This window comes from Neopsephotus bourkii, unplaced genomic scaffold, assembly GCF_033783945.1.
Source record: "Neopsephotus bourkii isolate Nb327-2 ecotype Australia unplaced genomic scaffold, CSIRO-AGI_Nbou_v1 NB_1248, whole genome shotgun sequence".
In the NCBI taxonomy this organism is placed as follows: Eukaryota; Metazoa; Chordata; class Aves; order Psittaciformes; family Psittacidae; genus Neopsephotus; species Neopsephotus bourkii.
This window is the reverse complement of record NW_026901733.1, coordinates 2,386,732-2,402,258: the sequence shown is the minus strand read 5'-3', so window position 1 is coordinate 2,402,258 and position 15,527 is coordinate 2,386,732. Positions and strand designations below refer to the sequence as shown.

General features: G+C 45.2%; 1 protein-coding gene across 2 annotated transcripts; it reads left to right on the top strand.

Annotated features, from left to right (window-relative positions):
* Window positions 1–454: 454 nt before the first annotated feature.
* DIPK1C (divergent protein kinase domain 1C) lies at window positions 455–13,083 on the top strand. 2 transcript variants are annotated; one of them, XM_061364677.1, is made up of 5 exons: window positions 455–749; window positions 1,177–1,234; window positions 6,702–7,379; window positions 11,026–11,190; window positions 11,878–13,083. In XM_061364677.1, the coding sequence occupies exons 1-5, from the start codon at window positions 688–690 to the stop codon at window positions 12,091–12,093; spliced, it is 1,179 nt and encodes a 392-aa protein (XP_061220661.1). In that variant the 5' UTR covers window positions 455–687; the 3' UTR covers window positions 12,094–13,083. The 2 variants fall into 2 exon arrangements, with proteins under 2 accessions (XP_061220661.1, XP_061220660.1); XM_061364676.1 differs by lacking the exon at window positions 455–749 and having other exon boundaries at window positions 788–1,234.
* Window positions 13,084–15,527: the final 2,444 nt, after the last annotated feature.

The window sequence follows — 15,527 nt, the reverse complement described above, 5'->3', positions numbered from 1 at the left end:
TTTCCTATTGAAAAATATGTGATGGTGAGATGTCAAGTGGTAGTCAAGGGAAAAGAGTGAGTGTGGTGGTCTAAACAGAGGTGGTGAACATCCACACATGGACTGAGGAAAGGATGCCAGGATCTTATTTGCCACACAGGAACAAACATCTGGGTTTTGACTCTGTAGAAACATTAACAAAGTCGAATATATTAGAGACTGTTGTGTGGAGCTGACCCCTTTTCCGAGAGGGTCATTCATAGCCATGGATACTCTCTCTTCCAGAAAGCCAGGAGGCAGTTTATCTCCCCCAGCACGCTGGGACCCTGTATACCCTGCCCTGCTTTGGGAAAGTGTTGGAAGGGGCTGCTGCTATGGCTTCCCCACCCCTGGCTGCGGAGGGAGCAGGGTCTTGGAGTGCCGGGCAGGAGCCAGCCTGCATCCCCGGGACCAAGGTGGCGGGGGAGGCTGTGGAAGCTGCTGGAGGGCCAAGGAGTTGCCCCTCCTTGGGGGCGCGTTAGTGAACGAACACCTGAAGCACTTCTCTGCCTTCCTCTTTCGGCAGCGGGCGGATAAAACTGGAGAAGTTGCTCCAGAATAAACAACTTGTTTTTCTCCCTCCTCCCCTTTGACGGGAGGCGAAGCTTTCACCAGAAGGAACCGTCCGTCTCCAGGCTGCCTGTTTCCAAGGGTCGAGCAGCCGCCTGGATGGGGCGGGCAGGGTTCCCACAGCCGCCTCCGTCACCCTTCAAGCCCCCTTTTATTCTCGGGTGAGAAACTCGAAGGGGAAGGGAGGGGGAAGCGGGCAGGAGCCGACGGGAGGCTGCAGGGGCCGCTTGGCACGGGGAGAGCAGACAAAAGCCGGCGGAACTACGTGGCTTAAATTCAAAAGGGGCGCTCGGGGCTCCGTCAGGGCAGCACCGGCCCGGGGAGCTGCGCGGGAGCGGCGCCGGAGCGGGCGGGGGGAGATGGGCGCTGGCGAGCAGCGGGACACGCGTGCGGGGAGGGGAGCGCAGCCCCCCCGGGGCAGCAGCGGCTGAAGCGGCCGCGCAAGCCCAGCCCGGGCGCGACGATGAGGGGCATCCCGGGCTTGAATCGGCTGCGGCTCAAAATCTGGCGGCGATGCACCCTGGTGCTCCTCCTCTTCTGGGCTGCCTGCTGGGTGGTGGTGAGCGCCCTGCTCTTACTCCTCCACAGGAGCGTCTTCTCCGAGCGCTGCACGGACGAGAAGAGCCACCGGATCCTGGCGAGGCTGGTACGTGCCTCGGCGGGACGCGGGGCATCTCCGGGGGCTGCCCGGCCCGACAGGCTGAGGCAGGGGGAATCCGTCTGGGCTGCGGTCAACGGGGCGCTCCCGCCCGGCTCCTCCTGCCCGGAGCAACCCCAGCACCCGACGGGAGGAGCGGGAGGAGCGGCTGTGCGGCTGCCTCCCTACCAGCCTTTCCGGGGACAGGCAGGTGCGGGCCGCCGGGCGGTCCTGGCGTGCGGTGCGGAAGGGCTTCCCAAGCGCTTTGGAAAGGGCTGCTCGGCACCCCGGACGCTCCTAAGCGGGGAGAAAGCTTCCTCCGGGCTGTTTTTATTGCTTTTGTGTGTGTATGTGTGTGTGTGTGTTTATTTATCCGCAAAGGTGTTTGTACAAAAGTCACCTCTCAGAAATGCCACACAGCATGTGACGCCTCCTTTGCGTCTGGCAGGGGCTGGCATTTAAGATGTAGGTATTAAAAATTTAAGAAAGGGTTTGTAAGTATTCATTAAAATCTCTCTCTCTCTCAAAAAAAAAAAAAAAAAAAAAAAGAAAAAACGAAAGGAAAAAATACCAGATTTAGAACCGTGCAGGAAACACTTTAAAAAGAGTAGCAGCTTGGGTCTGACTTCTGAGTTTAATTTTGTTTCTTAATTAAGATATTTGTAGTGCCAGTGGTTAGATGGGAAGGGAGGAATGCTGGTGAAAGTTAAATCATAGAGTCACAGAATGGTTTGAGTTGGAAAGGACTTTAAGATCATTTAGTTCCAATCCACCTGCCATCAGCAGGGACACTGCCAGTGATGAGGCATCCACAGCTTCTCAGGGCAACCTGTGCCAGTGCCTCACCACTCTCATTGAAGAATTCCTTCCTTAAATCTAAATCTAATCTATATAATCTATTACTACCACAAGCAAAAACTGATTGTACACTTCCCTAAAATTTTGTGTAATGAAGTGAAGCTATAGACAGTGGTCCTGGCAGCGGTGTTTTTAATGGCAGTGAGATGCACTTTCTCTACTCCATCTCAAAGAACAGCTGAGCTTGGGACTGCAGCTGAAGGAGTGAATCTTGACTGCTCCTTTCATGGATGGGAAGGGCACAGAGGTGGAGGTGCACAGAGCCACCAAGCTCAGGGCACTTCAGGACCTTGCCATCACACCCTCCAGCAAACAGATGCACAGAGACTTGTCTCTGTTTCTCAGTTTGGAGAGTGTTAGGCAGGGCTTCAAAAGACTTTACAGGGATCAGGTTTAGGCACAAGCTTGCAAAGTCATCTCTGTCACTGTGTGACAGCTCAGTTTCAGGCCCTCCTTACAGAGGAAGAGTAGCTGAGATTGTTGTGCTCATCTGTTTACATAGGTGAGTTTTCAACAGCACGGTTAAGGTTTGCAAGCAAGTTTTCCCATATGATGTTTGAAAGGGATTGTCCTTTCAGTGGAATGATCAGAAAACGAGCTCATCTTCAACAGCCCCAAAATAAGGATTTATACATCCTCTGAGTACAGCATGAGTTTTGCAGTTGTAGAAAGTGCAACTAATCTGTGAAACAAATTATCTGATGGCTTGAGTTTCATGCCTTTTATTAAACAAAATTTGACTTCCAAGAGAAGCTATTTTACTTGTCATCTGACATATTTTCAGCAGGAGATAAGATGACCTACTTTAAGCAAGTGAGTGAAAACTGCATGGTTGCATACACCTGCAAGCAGTATTTTGGAAGGTTTATTTCCTTCTTCTGGGCAAAATGTACATCTGTACCGCTGTGCACTACACTGGGAAGACCAAAGTAGCACTGGGCATTTTGCAGAGATGAACTTTAACTCTCAAAAAAATTGCTTACTCTTTCTTAACACCTGTCTCATCTTCATTCACTCTGAGCACACTAAATCACAGCAATCAATTTCTGTTTTCTCCAGAGAAATAAATTAATTCTGATGCCTTCCAAAGCCTTGCTCAGTATTGCATTTACGTAGGAGACGTACTTGATGACAAGGCAGGACTCAGCCTCAGGCCTGACTGATAGGGGTACAGTAAGTTATTTTAATTTATATGAATCCTTAGCTGGGTTTACATTAACTTAAACTTTTATGCTGATTTAAGCCCAGTTTTTTTTAACTTATCTTGGTAAGTGCACTAAGGGTATTTAAAATTATCTAGCCAAATTAAACTGAAAGAGATTATTAAGTCTAAAGCGTGCTTGTGTTTCCATTTCTGTGCAGTATAGCTGCTTTCCCATAAAGCTTTTGGCTTTGTATCACTTTCATATTTTAGTTTTAAAAATCTGGCACTTAAAGACATTCAAAGGGTGCTCATTAGGTAGATTTAAAATTGCCTTATCGACAGAACTCAGAATGCAGTCATTAAGACAGGGATAATAGTGTGGAGGACCATTTCTGGAAGAGTTCTTTGGGGAATTGATTTTTTTTATCAGCAGTGATCGTGATGATATGAAATCTTGTATGGTGAAGCTTGCAGTTAGTGCAAAGGTTGATAAATAATAAACAGACCATCTTTTTATAACAGGGTAATCTGAATCACCTGGCTAAACTTTGTCAGTCCACCAAAATGTGTTTTAATACAGTAAAACGCAAGCTAGTATACTGGGAAGCACAGAGTACAGGCTTTGCCAATAGGATGGAAGACTGTCTTGTAAAATTCTATGACTTTAGAAAGGACATAGGGGTCAAATAATTACTTCAACATGAACTACCAGCACAGGCTGTGCCTAAAAGGCTGATATAATCTCAGAATGTCTCCAAAAAGAAGAAGCAGGAAAGAGCTGTTGGCTGTCTTTGCAGCACTGGACAACAGCATTCAATTCTGATGTCTGTCCTTCTAAGGCTGGAGGACGGGAAAAATGAAGAGAAGAAGCAAGGAGGGAATCAAACCACAGAAATCATCCATGAACTGCAGGAATAAGGATTATCGTGGGAGGGAGCTAAGCTTACTTAGTGTATTATGCTTGTGGCAAACATAAAACACTTGAAGTTGGAACAATGAGGGGGAAAGCGAGGATGTGAAGGTGCAGTCAGTCTTTTCTAGGTTACAATGAATGGAAGAGTGAAGAGATTTTTAAAGCCACTGGGTGACTCACAACTCACTACATTTTGTGAGTGCAGAGGGACACCTCAAAAATCGTTCAGATTTCTTGCCTGCTTGTTTGAGGAAGCCTTTTTGAAGTTCTTGCTTGTATTGGTGACCAGGAGAGAGTGTTACTTCTGGAAGGCTAATCTGTGTTTTGCCATTATGGGACTAGGAAATCTTTGATCAAGCCTCCTTTCACAGATTGCAGTTTGCAAAACACTGCACACATTCAGTGTAAGAACAATCCAATTCAGAGACTTGTTTGTTAGGTACTAGGTTAATAATCAAAGACTTATGGGCTCAAGTGGAACAGCAGACAAGTCCTAAACTGCAGCCAGGCTCAAAAATGACTCATCCCCTATGTCTGGGAAATGTGAAACTCTTTTCCACAACTATTTGCTTTTTTAATGTCATTCAGATTGATGTGATGGCAACACGACAAAATAAGCTGTGTGTTCACATGTTTGACTACAGGTCTTCTGGGCATGCATTCTTCTAGATGCCAGAGGTCCATGCATGTAGGCCATCTAAAAATGAACCTGATGGACCATAGTAAAATTGTGCACAGGGGCAAGTGTTCACCCATGTGGATTCAATTGCAGGACTAAGTCCTATATTCTCTTACTGTAGCAGATGAGCAGTTAGGTTGTGATCTCAACAGGAGGGCACTGATTTTAAATGTGGTTATACTTATGCTTCAAAGAAAAACCCCAAAATTTCTTCAGTTTGTAATTTTTCTAAAAGCACTTAGAGTTCCAGATAGTAATGACTGCTATCAGGGAAACTACATTTCCTCCTTAAAAGGGGAGCATAAGTTTGTGTTACATTCATAGGAATAGATTTTCAAAAGCAAGAGGATTTGCATGCGTACTCTGAAGTCTGTGGACAGTGCAGTAAGTCTGCTAGGCCACCCTGATGTGGATGTGCATGCAGATGCAGGTGTTTCACACATGTATACCACCCTGGACTCAGGATAAGGGCATTCATGGTAAAGACTGCTTACCTGGCTCTCCTTGCTGGAATTGAAAGTTCTCATTTGGCCCATGAGATCATCAGCATATAAATAAGTTTTATGTCTGTCTGAACTGCCCTCAGTAAGCAGTTTTAGTCAATTTATCACCATTCCCGGATTTTGGACTTAATCCTCCACCCATTCCCCAGTGTCCTGTTTAAGGTTTGACTCTGAATGCTGCCTAGCATCAGTACATGCTCCTCTGGTGTGCATCTTAGACACTGTCCTAAGTAAATGCATCATTTGTGTTTTGTCATCATGTTTCTTGTGTATATAACAGCAAGTCACACAATCAGGGTGGGACTCAGGGAGCTGTTGCAAGTGCTCCACATGCACAGGGAGCTGGCAGCTGGTTTAAATGAAGGTTCAAATGCTAGAAAGCAATGAGGAAGGCTGACACTGTCAAGCTGCCTCCCAGATGTTTGGCTTTCTACATCACCACAGTCTATTCTTCTTCCAACAGGGACCTCTGCTCATCCCCTCTACTGGTTCACCCAAAGCAGTCCCTGCAGCTGCACTTCTGCATGCCCATAGGAATATATTGACTGCTAACGCGTTTGGAAATGATGATATGGAAATAATTATGGGTCAAGGGAAGGACTGGTGAGGGATTTCTTGCAGTTCTTATGTGAATTTGCAGTGACCATTTAACTATCAAGCAGCAGTTCCTATGTTTCCACCAGCTGATTATTATTTTTTTAAGTTAAAATAAAAATAAGTATTTAAGCAGTTAATATTAAAATGTCGCTTTTGATAATTACATATAAGAACTAAAAAGTAAATTTTTTTCTACAGCATTTATATACTTAAGGATCCAGAAAGGTCTTGGTTCAAGAGGACTGAGCACAACCTCTGTGCTTCGTGGTAGTTCAGAGGAAGGTTCTTACAGCTTCATTCAGGGAATCTTGAGTGCAAGGCTAAAATATGCAGGGCTGTGTGAGACCCCAGCAATCCAGTTACCCATGGATTTTCCTGTAGTTTAAGGAGGGCTGTCAAAGTTTTGTTGCCCCAAACCTCTCATAAAATTCCTGAATTACACTGGAAATTATCTCCTGTTCCTTAAAGTTTTACAGCCCAGAATCTCACATAGCACAGCCAAGTGTGTTCAAAGGTTGTCTCACTGAATTCATGTGTGTCAGGAATCATCCTTTACCATCCCAAGAATCCCTGTTTTGAAGCAAAACCCCTGCTAGTAAAAGGTCTCTATAGACTTCTGAAAAACATCGAATCACTGGTGAGCACACCAGTGGCTGTAGGTGTGTTCTTGCAGTACACCTGCAAGCCTCTCAGGCTTAGAACTGTTTCTGGCCATTTGCCTTTCTCCTGTGTGGTCCATGGACATATGGTCCTTCTATGAATATTCTGCTCTTTCTCTCCAGTGTCTTGACTACAGCAGTGGAGCCCTGACTGGTGACCTCTGTGAGGACCTGTGTGTGGCACAGAATCTGGTGTATAAACACTGCCTTTACTATGACAGAGGTAAGAAGGTCATCCAAGCTGACTGGAGAGGCCAGCCCATCATCCTGAAGTCCAAGAAGGAAATCTTCTCCAGCTACCAGCATCTCAGCATGCTAGAAGAAGTGGAAACAGAAGATATTCCTGAAACAGAGCTTCTGCTGATGGTAGCCTTGGAGGTCAAAAACGTCCTAGGGCTAGAACTGTCTAACAATACCATGGGGCCCCTGTGGACAAGGAGGAAGGGACCACACTGGAAAGCGCAGGTGGCCAGCATGTGGTCCTTGATCCAGCAGGAAGAATATATCTTCTTCAGTTTGCTGCAGGACTTCAGCAAACACGTGCTACGAATTATTGGCTCCTGTGGACACTTCTATGCTGTGGAGTATCTCACAGCTGGACATGCCTGGCACAAAACTCTTTTTCCCTTGGAAAATGTGGTCAGTCCCACCTTTGCTGGCCGCAGAAGCAGGGTGAGAGCCATCATTGACATTGCACTCAGCTTTCTGGACATGGTGCAGCATTTTGATAACGATTTCTCCCACCCACTTCACCTGTGTGACATCAAACCAGAAAACTTCGCTATCAGGCATGATCTCACAGTAAGTTGGGTCTCTGAGGTGGTGCTGCAGTGGTGTGAGGTCAAATTCCAGTGTAAATGACACTAGAAGTGTAAAAAGGACACTTATACAGCTTTTGGCCAAGGTTTTGCAAAGCCAATGCATTTACAAGCAACAAGGGCTATTCTCTGCTGCTTCTCCTCTTGTAGTTTGTGCAGCCACATTTCCGAGCACTAAATCCTGATGGTTATTTTGAGAACAGCTTGCTCAGTTCTGGTTTGTTTCACCTCCTCAAAGGCACCGGTACGGACAGGATCCCTTGGATATAGTGAGGGATACCTCCTGAAGGCAACGAGATCTCAAAAGCTGTAAATGAAGATGTAATTTGAATTATAGCAACTATTTCTGGTAGTGAGTGGTGCTGAAAAGAGAAACTGAATTTGAAAGTTAAGGCTGAATTCTCTGTCCTGACACAAGAGGAGCTCCCCCATCCAAACCCACCTGTTTGTGCTTAGTTTTCAGCTTATCTGGTATGGAAATGATCCAAGAACAGTGACACGAAACTCCCTGGCACCGTTACTCTTTGACTTCTCAGCTGTAACTCAGACCTGAATAGCAATGCATGTTTTCCAAGTAGTGATGTAGCTCAGCACCACATTGCTGCAGGTATCTTGCACTCACAATGCAGACAGAAATTCCACTGGTTTCGGTGGAAGTTGTGTGTAGGGATTGGGGACGCTGTGCAGTAAGTGTGTGTTAGAACTAGCCTCACAATTTGCAGTGACATCAGTGGTGTTTCTGCGCTCTGAGTGAATGCTATTTCCAGTACTCACCAAGTGTTAACCTAACATAATCTTCAGAGTACTAGACAAACATTGCTTAAACATACAGCCATTAGGAGCAATTAGAATGCTTTTCTTTCACCTTTCTCTTCTCACTCATTGTTTATTCAGGTGCAATACAGCAGCAGAACAGGGAATGTGAGGAGATACAGCAAGAAATTGCAAGTGTACCAGTACTTAGGCAGGGTAGGGTACAGCCGGGATTTCTCAAGGCAAGCTCTGCCCATCTTTTTCAGTTAAGCAGCACTGTGGCTGCATGTGGCTGACCACACACCAGAGCATCTGTTTTACAGCCTGCTTACAGGAGAAGAGGCTTCATTTAGGAAGGCTCTTTCCTTATAGTATATTATGAACTGCTTCCTTATGGTATCTTATGGAGTCTTTCTTTTTGGTAAGGCTTGCTCTTCCAGGATTTTCCTGTGAGTTCTGGGTCCAAAGAGACGGCAGTCACCTTCTAGTATAGGAAAATGTTCTAATTCAGTACTTTAGGAGAACTAATTAAAGAAAAATGTGAGTTGCTGCTCACACATGGCTCTCCCAGTTGTACATTACTTACAGCTTGTTGGTATCACCCATTATCACCCCGCTGGACTGGGAGACAGGAGATACACACAGTCAGGATGGGACAGAGAGACCTTCTGATCAGTGAAGGAAGGAGAGTGAGAAACAGAAGCTCTAGATGATTTTTCCAACCAGTTCCAGAATGGGGACACAGCAAAGCAGTCTGGCTTTTGTCATGTTTGTTTAAAGCAATTTTTTCACTTTCTTGTGCCTTATATAGGATAATAACAAACACCCATAAGAGTACCACTATTCCTCATCCTAGTAATGAGTCTGCTAATGCTCAAAGAAATGTGCCTGGGGAGTGCAATAGTTTTTCTTTGAGGATTATTCCGAAATGGAGGGGATAAGCCTCCAGCCCTCTCTTCAGCCTTTACAGTCTGTTATTATAGCATGAAGGGGAGAGAGCACTGCCTGGTAGATCATCCAGGAGAATTTTAAGCTGCCATGCACCTACAGAGTTAGGAAGAGGCCTGGGTGAATACATTGCTCTATTAGGAAGATTACAGCTTCTTAAACATGACTCTAAATCGGTTGGGTCCTTCCTGCATTTCCTCAGCTACTTTCACCATCAATTACAATCATAACAAACCCCACCAAAACATAGCTGTTTATAGGTAGAATGTCATCCAAATCTATCTTTGCAGGGTCTGGCTGCATGCCCACACATTTTTGTAACAGTTGAACTTCAGTGAAAACACTGAACCCTTTGGCAGCAGCACTTTCGGGAACCAGGGCTGGTTTTCCTAGAGGAGCAATCAATCAGGTTGTCAAAAGTGCTCGGTGCTGGCAGAAACTACACCTGGAGATGATGCAGCAACCCGAGGATTGGAGAAACCTTCCAAAGAAGTGAACAGCAAAACTGCAGAGAGCTTAAGGAAGTAAAGAAGAAAAGAAAAGAAGAAATTGCCTGCCCAAACATGTAAAATTCCTTAGGCTATGTCATTATCAAGCTCTCCAAGAAGCTTAAAAATACGTTCTAAAGCTATGCCTCATCTGTTTTTCCACAGGGAGAAAAGAGTAGAATAAAATGAAGATTAAACTGTGCTCTTTCTTTTGCCTGTGAAAGGTTCATTTGGCCTTCTACCAGTCCAGACTCTTTTGTTCCTGTGGTTGATCCAGATGCTTCAGCCACACAGTTCAGATTCCTTGTTACATGGGAAGTTGAATCCTAAAAATGGGACTACCCTTTTAGCCCAAGTAGCTCTGCATTGCCCAGGTCTCAGACATTTCCCCTCATGAAGATGTGTGTCTGCTGCTGCAAAGGAACATCTCTGTCCCTGACTGTCAAGTGTTAAGTGCAGCTCTAGGTTCAGAGCTGGTTGCTGCATCCATCTATTGCACTGAAGGCAAGCTGTGTTCACTGTGGTCACCCACAGCTTGTCTCACATTAAGCAGCTGCCATCCCATTACTGGCTTCCTTTCTTTCCCTCTTTATTGCTGTGATATTTTTAGAGGAGGTATTCATGAGTGGAGTGGCACTTGGCAGAAACCGAGGCTCCAGCCCTTTGCTCCCAGAGTGGTCTTGAACCTCGCATGGGCAGCAGCCCTGCAGACCTCTCTGTGCTGTGTATTCACTGTTTAGCAAGCCTTGTGTTGGGGTGAGAAAAGTGGTTGATCCCTTCAGTCCTTGTTTTTTCTGCTGAGACCAACTGCTGGCTGGGCTCTATTTCTGGACAACCAGAACAAGAACCGTGTGCAATAAATGAATCAAACCATAGAAACAGGACAGGGCAAAGCCAGCCTCAACTTTCAACAACCTCAGGGATCTCTTTCTACAGCTGAACAGGCTCAAACCCACTAAAGGCAATGGCAGGTTTGCAGGAGCTGTACTAGATGCAGGTAATTCTGTGCATCCCACTGCTCTTCTCCACAGTGGTAAAGTCAAGGGTTTAGTCGGAATGGTGGATTATGAAATGATACCATCTGGCCTGTGGATAATTTTGCACCATCACATATAATTAAAATGTTGAGGTGCCATCTGCACACGCTGCAACAAGAAGTAAATTAATGTTCAAGTTGGAAGTCCCAACACAGTTGACCTCAGGGATGCATACTGGACACAAATCATTTTCCCTTTCCTGGTGTCATAAGCATTGGCTGGTTTTGCTTAAAAAGTAGCATTCATGAGACTAGCACAGCCCAGTTAAGCAAATTAAGCCCATTCACTGTGATTCCAGTTCCCCACTGGCAGATGCTCTCAGCACAGCATTTCCAAAAGCAAGCAGCAAGGAATGCTTGCTTAGCCTTGTCCCACAAGTCTGATGGGTTGTTCTGATCCACAGGTGGTGGCCATTGATGTGGATATGGCCTTTTTTGAACCCAAAATGAGGGACATCCTCGAACAGAACTGCACGGGAGATGAAGACTGTAATTTTTTTGATTGCTTTTCAAAGTGCAATCTGAGAATCAGAAAATGTGGAGCACAGAGAGCGAATAACAACTTGCAAGTGAGTAGACACAGCTGCTTTATGAATCCATTTCTTTTAAAGTCACATTGACTATAAAATGTGTGGTATGTACTAGGAGACTGTGAGATGAAGATAGTGTATTTTTAATCGTGGCCACCTAAGTGCCAGTCCTCCTCAGAAATCCCATCTTGGGGCACAAAACAGATCTTTATACTCACTAGTGTTTATTTCTTTGGGTTTGCGTAGCTGGTAGCCCAATGCCTCAGATAGGAGAGTGAAGGAAATAGGGGAAGGGGATTAGCATTGCTGCCTCCACTAATGGTGAAGTCAGAGCTGCTCAGGTGTAAGCAATGCCTGTGATTCTCCCCATTACAGATGTAGTATGTGGACGTAGTGGAAAGGGGAATCCATGGGGTCCTTAGCCCAGGGTGAGGTGTGTAATAGCTCACTCAGGTTGTGCTGGTGTAAGGCTATGGCACAGCAGGGAGGCTGGGGGACCATAGCTTGGTGGCCTTTTGCCTGCTTCTTCTACACCCTCACCACTGGTCATGCAGAAATGTGAGAGCAGTCTGAGAAGAAGAGCAGTTCCTCATCCTTTGTGGATGCTCCTTTTCTACACCTTCCTGCCTGAATGGCTGGAGGCATTCTGGATCCAGCTGACATTTTCTACAGTACACTGGCTGTAGCTCCTGAAAGACAATAATCTGATGTTTCTCCTTCCCGCAGGTAATTTGTGACAAAATATTCCGTCGCTGGTTTTCCCCAAGTCTCCGAGGGCCGTTGGTTTCTCTCCCCCTGCAGCTGCAGCTGCAGAAAGCTGTGCAGGAGTGTGCTGAGCCGGCACACGTGGATGCTGCTGGGCACCAGAGGACTCTGAAATCTCTCTCCAAGCTATACCACCTGCTTCGGGTCTCTCAGCAAGAACTACAAAGAGCAGGGTAGACACAGAAGGCAGAACTGCAAAGGCCACATCCCAGCCACTGTTAAGGAACACTGTGTATGAGGCAGCCTGTGTTTTCTTCTTCCTTTCTTCCATCCCTCCTACCCATTGTATTACATTTACAACACAGATTGTCTTTGTCCTATGCAAATGAAATTCATGGCTACAGGTGCAGCATGTCTTGTTAATATCTTTTCAAGTGTGAAAATGTTTTATATTACCTGGATTCTGTTCTTATTTTCCTGAGCTGACCTTAGCCCTCTCCATCAGCAGTCAGCACATTGCTTGCTTACCAAAAGCTGTAGCTGCTGCTCAGATAACATCTGTCTGAGTGTGGTGCTCAGAGTAAGGGCGCATTTACAGAAGTATAAGTGCAGTAGAACTAATATCAATAATTAAAATAGTAGGTGGGTGGCTGTAGGTAAGTACAGGCATTGTGTTGGTTCTAATTTCTCAGTAGAATGGGTGGGGTTTTTTAAGTAGGGATGGAGTGCTCGGGGTAAGAAACTATCTCAAACAGAGAAATGTATTGCCACACAAGTCAAGAGTTGCTTTTGTACAAAGCAGTCTTTGCTGATGTCCCCAGGTGCATTTTTTCTGGTGTGTTGTATTACCTGTGCCATAGCTACCTTGCTGGGGAGAAATTATATAATGGTACTTAGGGCTTTTCAAGAGCAAAATACCCTTGCTGAATTCCCATGTGGGTACTCATATTCTGCAGTGGAGAGGTATGAATAATGCCCCTGAATTTTCTCATGTGAACAAGCCCTCAGGCACTTGTACCTCAGAGCACTTGATAAGAAGCACTCCTTTGCCAGAGAGCTGAATTACCCAGGAATGCCAAAAATCTGTCCTTTACACTGAACAGAACAATATCCAGACCAGGAGTTTTCTTACACAGTATTTTTTTAACCCTCTAAAGTAAAAAATTATGCAAGAATTCATTATCTTGCAATAAGTTACATAAATAAAGATCCCTTGATTAACTTTAAGATATTAAATTTGCCTTTCAGGTGTAAGTAGCTGTGGCTGGAGAATCTTAACACATGGGTTCAGAAGATATTGCATGTGTTTGGGACCAGTGCTGTTTAATATATTCGTGAGCTGGTTACTGCATGAAGACATCAAAAACCCCACAAAAAGAAAAACCCAACAGGTTATGACAGCCCTCAGCTCAGAAGGACTCCCCAGTGTTAACAGTGACAATACTGGTTTGTGGATGTGAGACGCATAACAACACCTGGTCTTTTTTGTCTTTGTACCCCTCAGCGATGAAGCTTGTGAGCACAAATTGCACACAAACTTGTGACCAGAAAAACGTGATCTGCTCAGCAGACCTTGACACTTACTTACCCCAGACTAGCTCAAATGTTCACACTGAAGCTGCTTGGGCTTTTTCTATTTCTTGCAATAAACTACCAAAATTTTAAAAACCATGCAAGCCTTCAGGAAACTCATGGCAAGGGCAAGGGCAGCTGTCTTGCCTGGAGCTGTGATGAAGATAAGCTGCTGCTTGCTTCAGTAATACATTATTCAGATTTAGATTTAGACTTGGATTAGATATAAGGAACTTCTTTATTGTGAGGGTGGTGATACATTGGCACAGGTTGCCCAGAGAAGTTGTGGATGCTCTATCCCTGGTAGTTTTAGGGCTTTGAGCAACCTGGTCTAGTGGAAGGCATCCCTGTCCATTGCAGGGGGGTTAGAACTAAATTATCTTTAAGTTCTCTTCCAATCCAAACTGTTCTGTGACTCTGTGACAGATAAAGTATCAGGTAGAGAGAAGATGAGGAATCAGAGATGAAGGAGAAATAGGAAGACATAGGTAAAAAATATGGCCTGCTTTGTGAAAACATGGTTTATAAGACTGGATAAGCTGGCATTTAGTGAGAGGAAGAAGAGACTGAAGAGAAGCATGTTAACACTCTTCAGAAACAGAAAGGCTGACAAAAAGAGAATAGGAAATAACTGCCCCATCTATATTCTTTGTGGGTATGAGGAGCAATGAGCTTTAAATCTAGCAAGGAGAAACTCAGGCTAGACATTTGTTACAGGGCTTTTAACAGTAACAGTGGAGATGTGGCACAGATCATTTGGGAAAACTTCAGTCTTCATAAGCTGTGATTTTTAACTACAGGCAGGAGTGAGTGCCTCTCAGGAATGATGTACATGCAGTTTCATCTATGATCCTGCCTTGAGGTAGCCTTTCATCTCCAAGTCCTGTGATCCTGTTATTACCAGCTTATGTCTGTGCTCCTGTGACTCCCTCACAATCAACTCTATCCTTCTGAGACAGGGGAAAGGTAACCCTCCTTTACCTTATATGAGCAAATCCGTGGGGCTCCCTGAGAAGGGAAGGCACAGACATCAACTGTGGAAATGATGCTACAGAGCCTGGTGGTGTGATCAGGGTTTGTGTGTTCCCCACATGACTGCCCTGCTGAAGGCACTGATCCTTGCTGGTTCAGGAGTGATGCAGCATATACGCCAAACACCGCTGGGAACCTGAAGAACATACATTATCATTGTCCTGTTTCCCTGGTTCCATTAATTCTTTCCTCCTTCCCAAGCCCGGAGGGTACAGAGCAGTGTACTCTCTACTACGGCAGGGCTCTCCTTCCCGTTCTCAGCTTTGCATTTCAAACAGGCTGAGTTTTTGTTGGATGCGATGTTTCAGTTTTAAACCAGGTTGAAAAAAAACCCAGCAAAATGAAACCTGGTGGTGGCCAGACGCTGGTGGAATGTCATCCTGTTCAGAAAGCCCTTCCCCTTGGCAGGATTTAGGAAGGGAATCTGCCTTTGACAGATTTCTCCAAGCCCCGCAGGACCTGGCTGCAGCCACGTCCACCTGGCAGAGACATCCTTCCCAGGTACCACACACATTCCCAGGTTATTAGGTTTTACTTCTTTTCAGGATACAGAGAATAATCATCAGAAACCTCTGAAGTGCAACACAAATGGGTCATTTGTACTTGGCTGAGATGACAGATTGCGTACCACTGATGCAGCCAGCTCCGATTGGCTTTGGTACACATTCATCAGCAAGTGGAAAGACAAGAACAGTCTGACAGGCTGGGTGAACGCAGTGCTTGATTCTTCACTACCCCCATGTGCCTTGTAAAGTCACTCAAACCTGAGAAAAAGGAGAGAAGAATACTACCAGTTAAGGAAATTAAACATTTCAATTTATTTGTCAGGGTACCATGACCAAAAGGAGGAATAAAACAGTAGCTGTGGCTTTACTTCCTTGGGATAGAAAGGAAAGAAGATGGAGATGTGTTTAGTTGCCATTGACCTTAAAGAGACAAGTGTAAACTGCAATCACTTGAGCCTGTATTATTTTACATCCGTATTTTTGGTGTAAATACCTCCATAGGTGTTTTTTAAAGTGGCCTGGTGCTCCCTTCCAACAAAGACCTTTTCATACTGCCTTGGC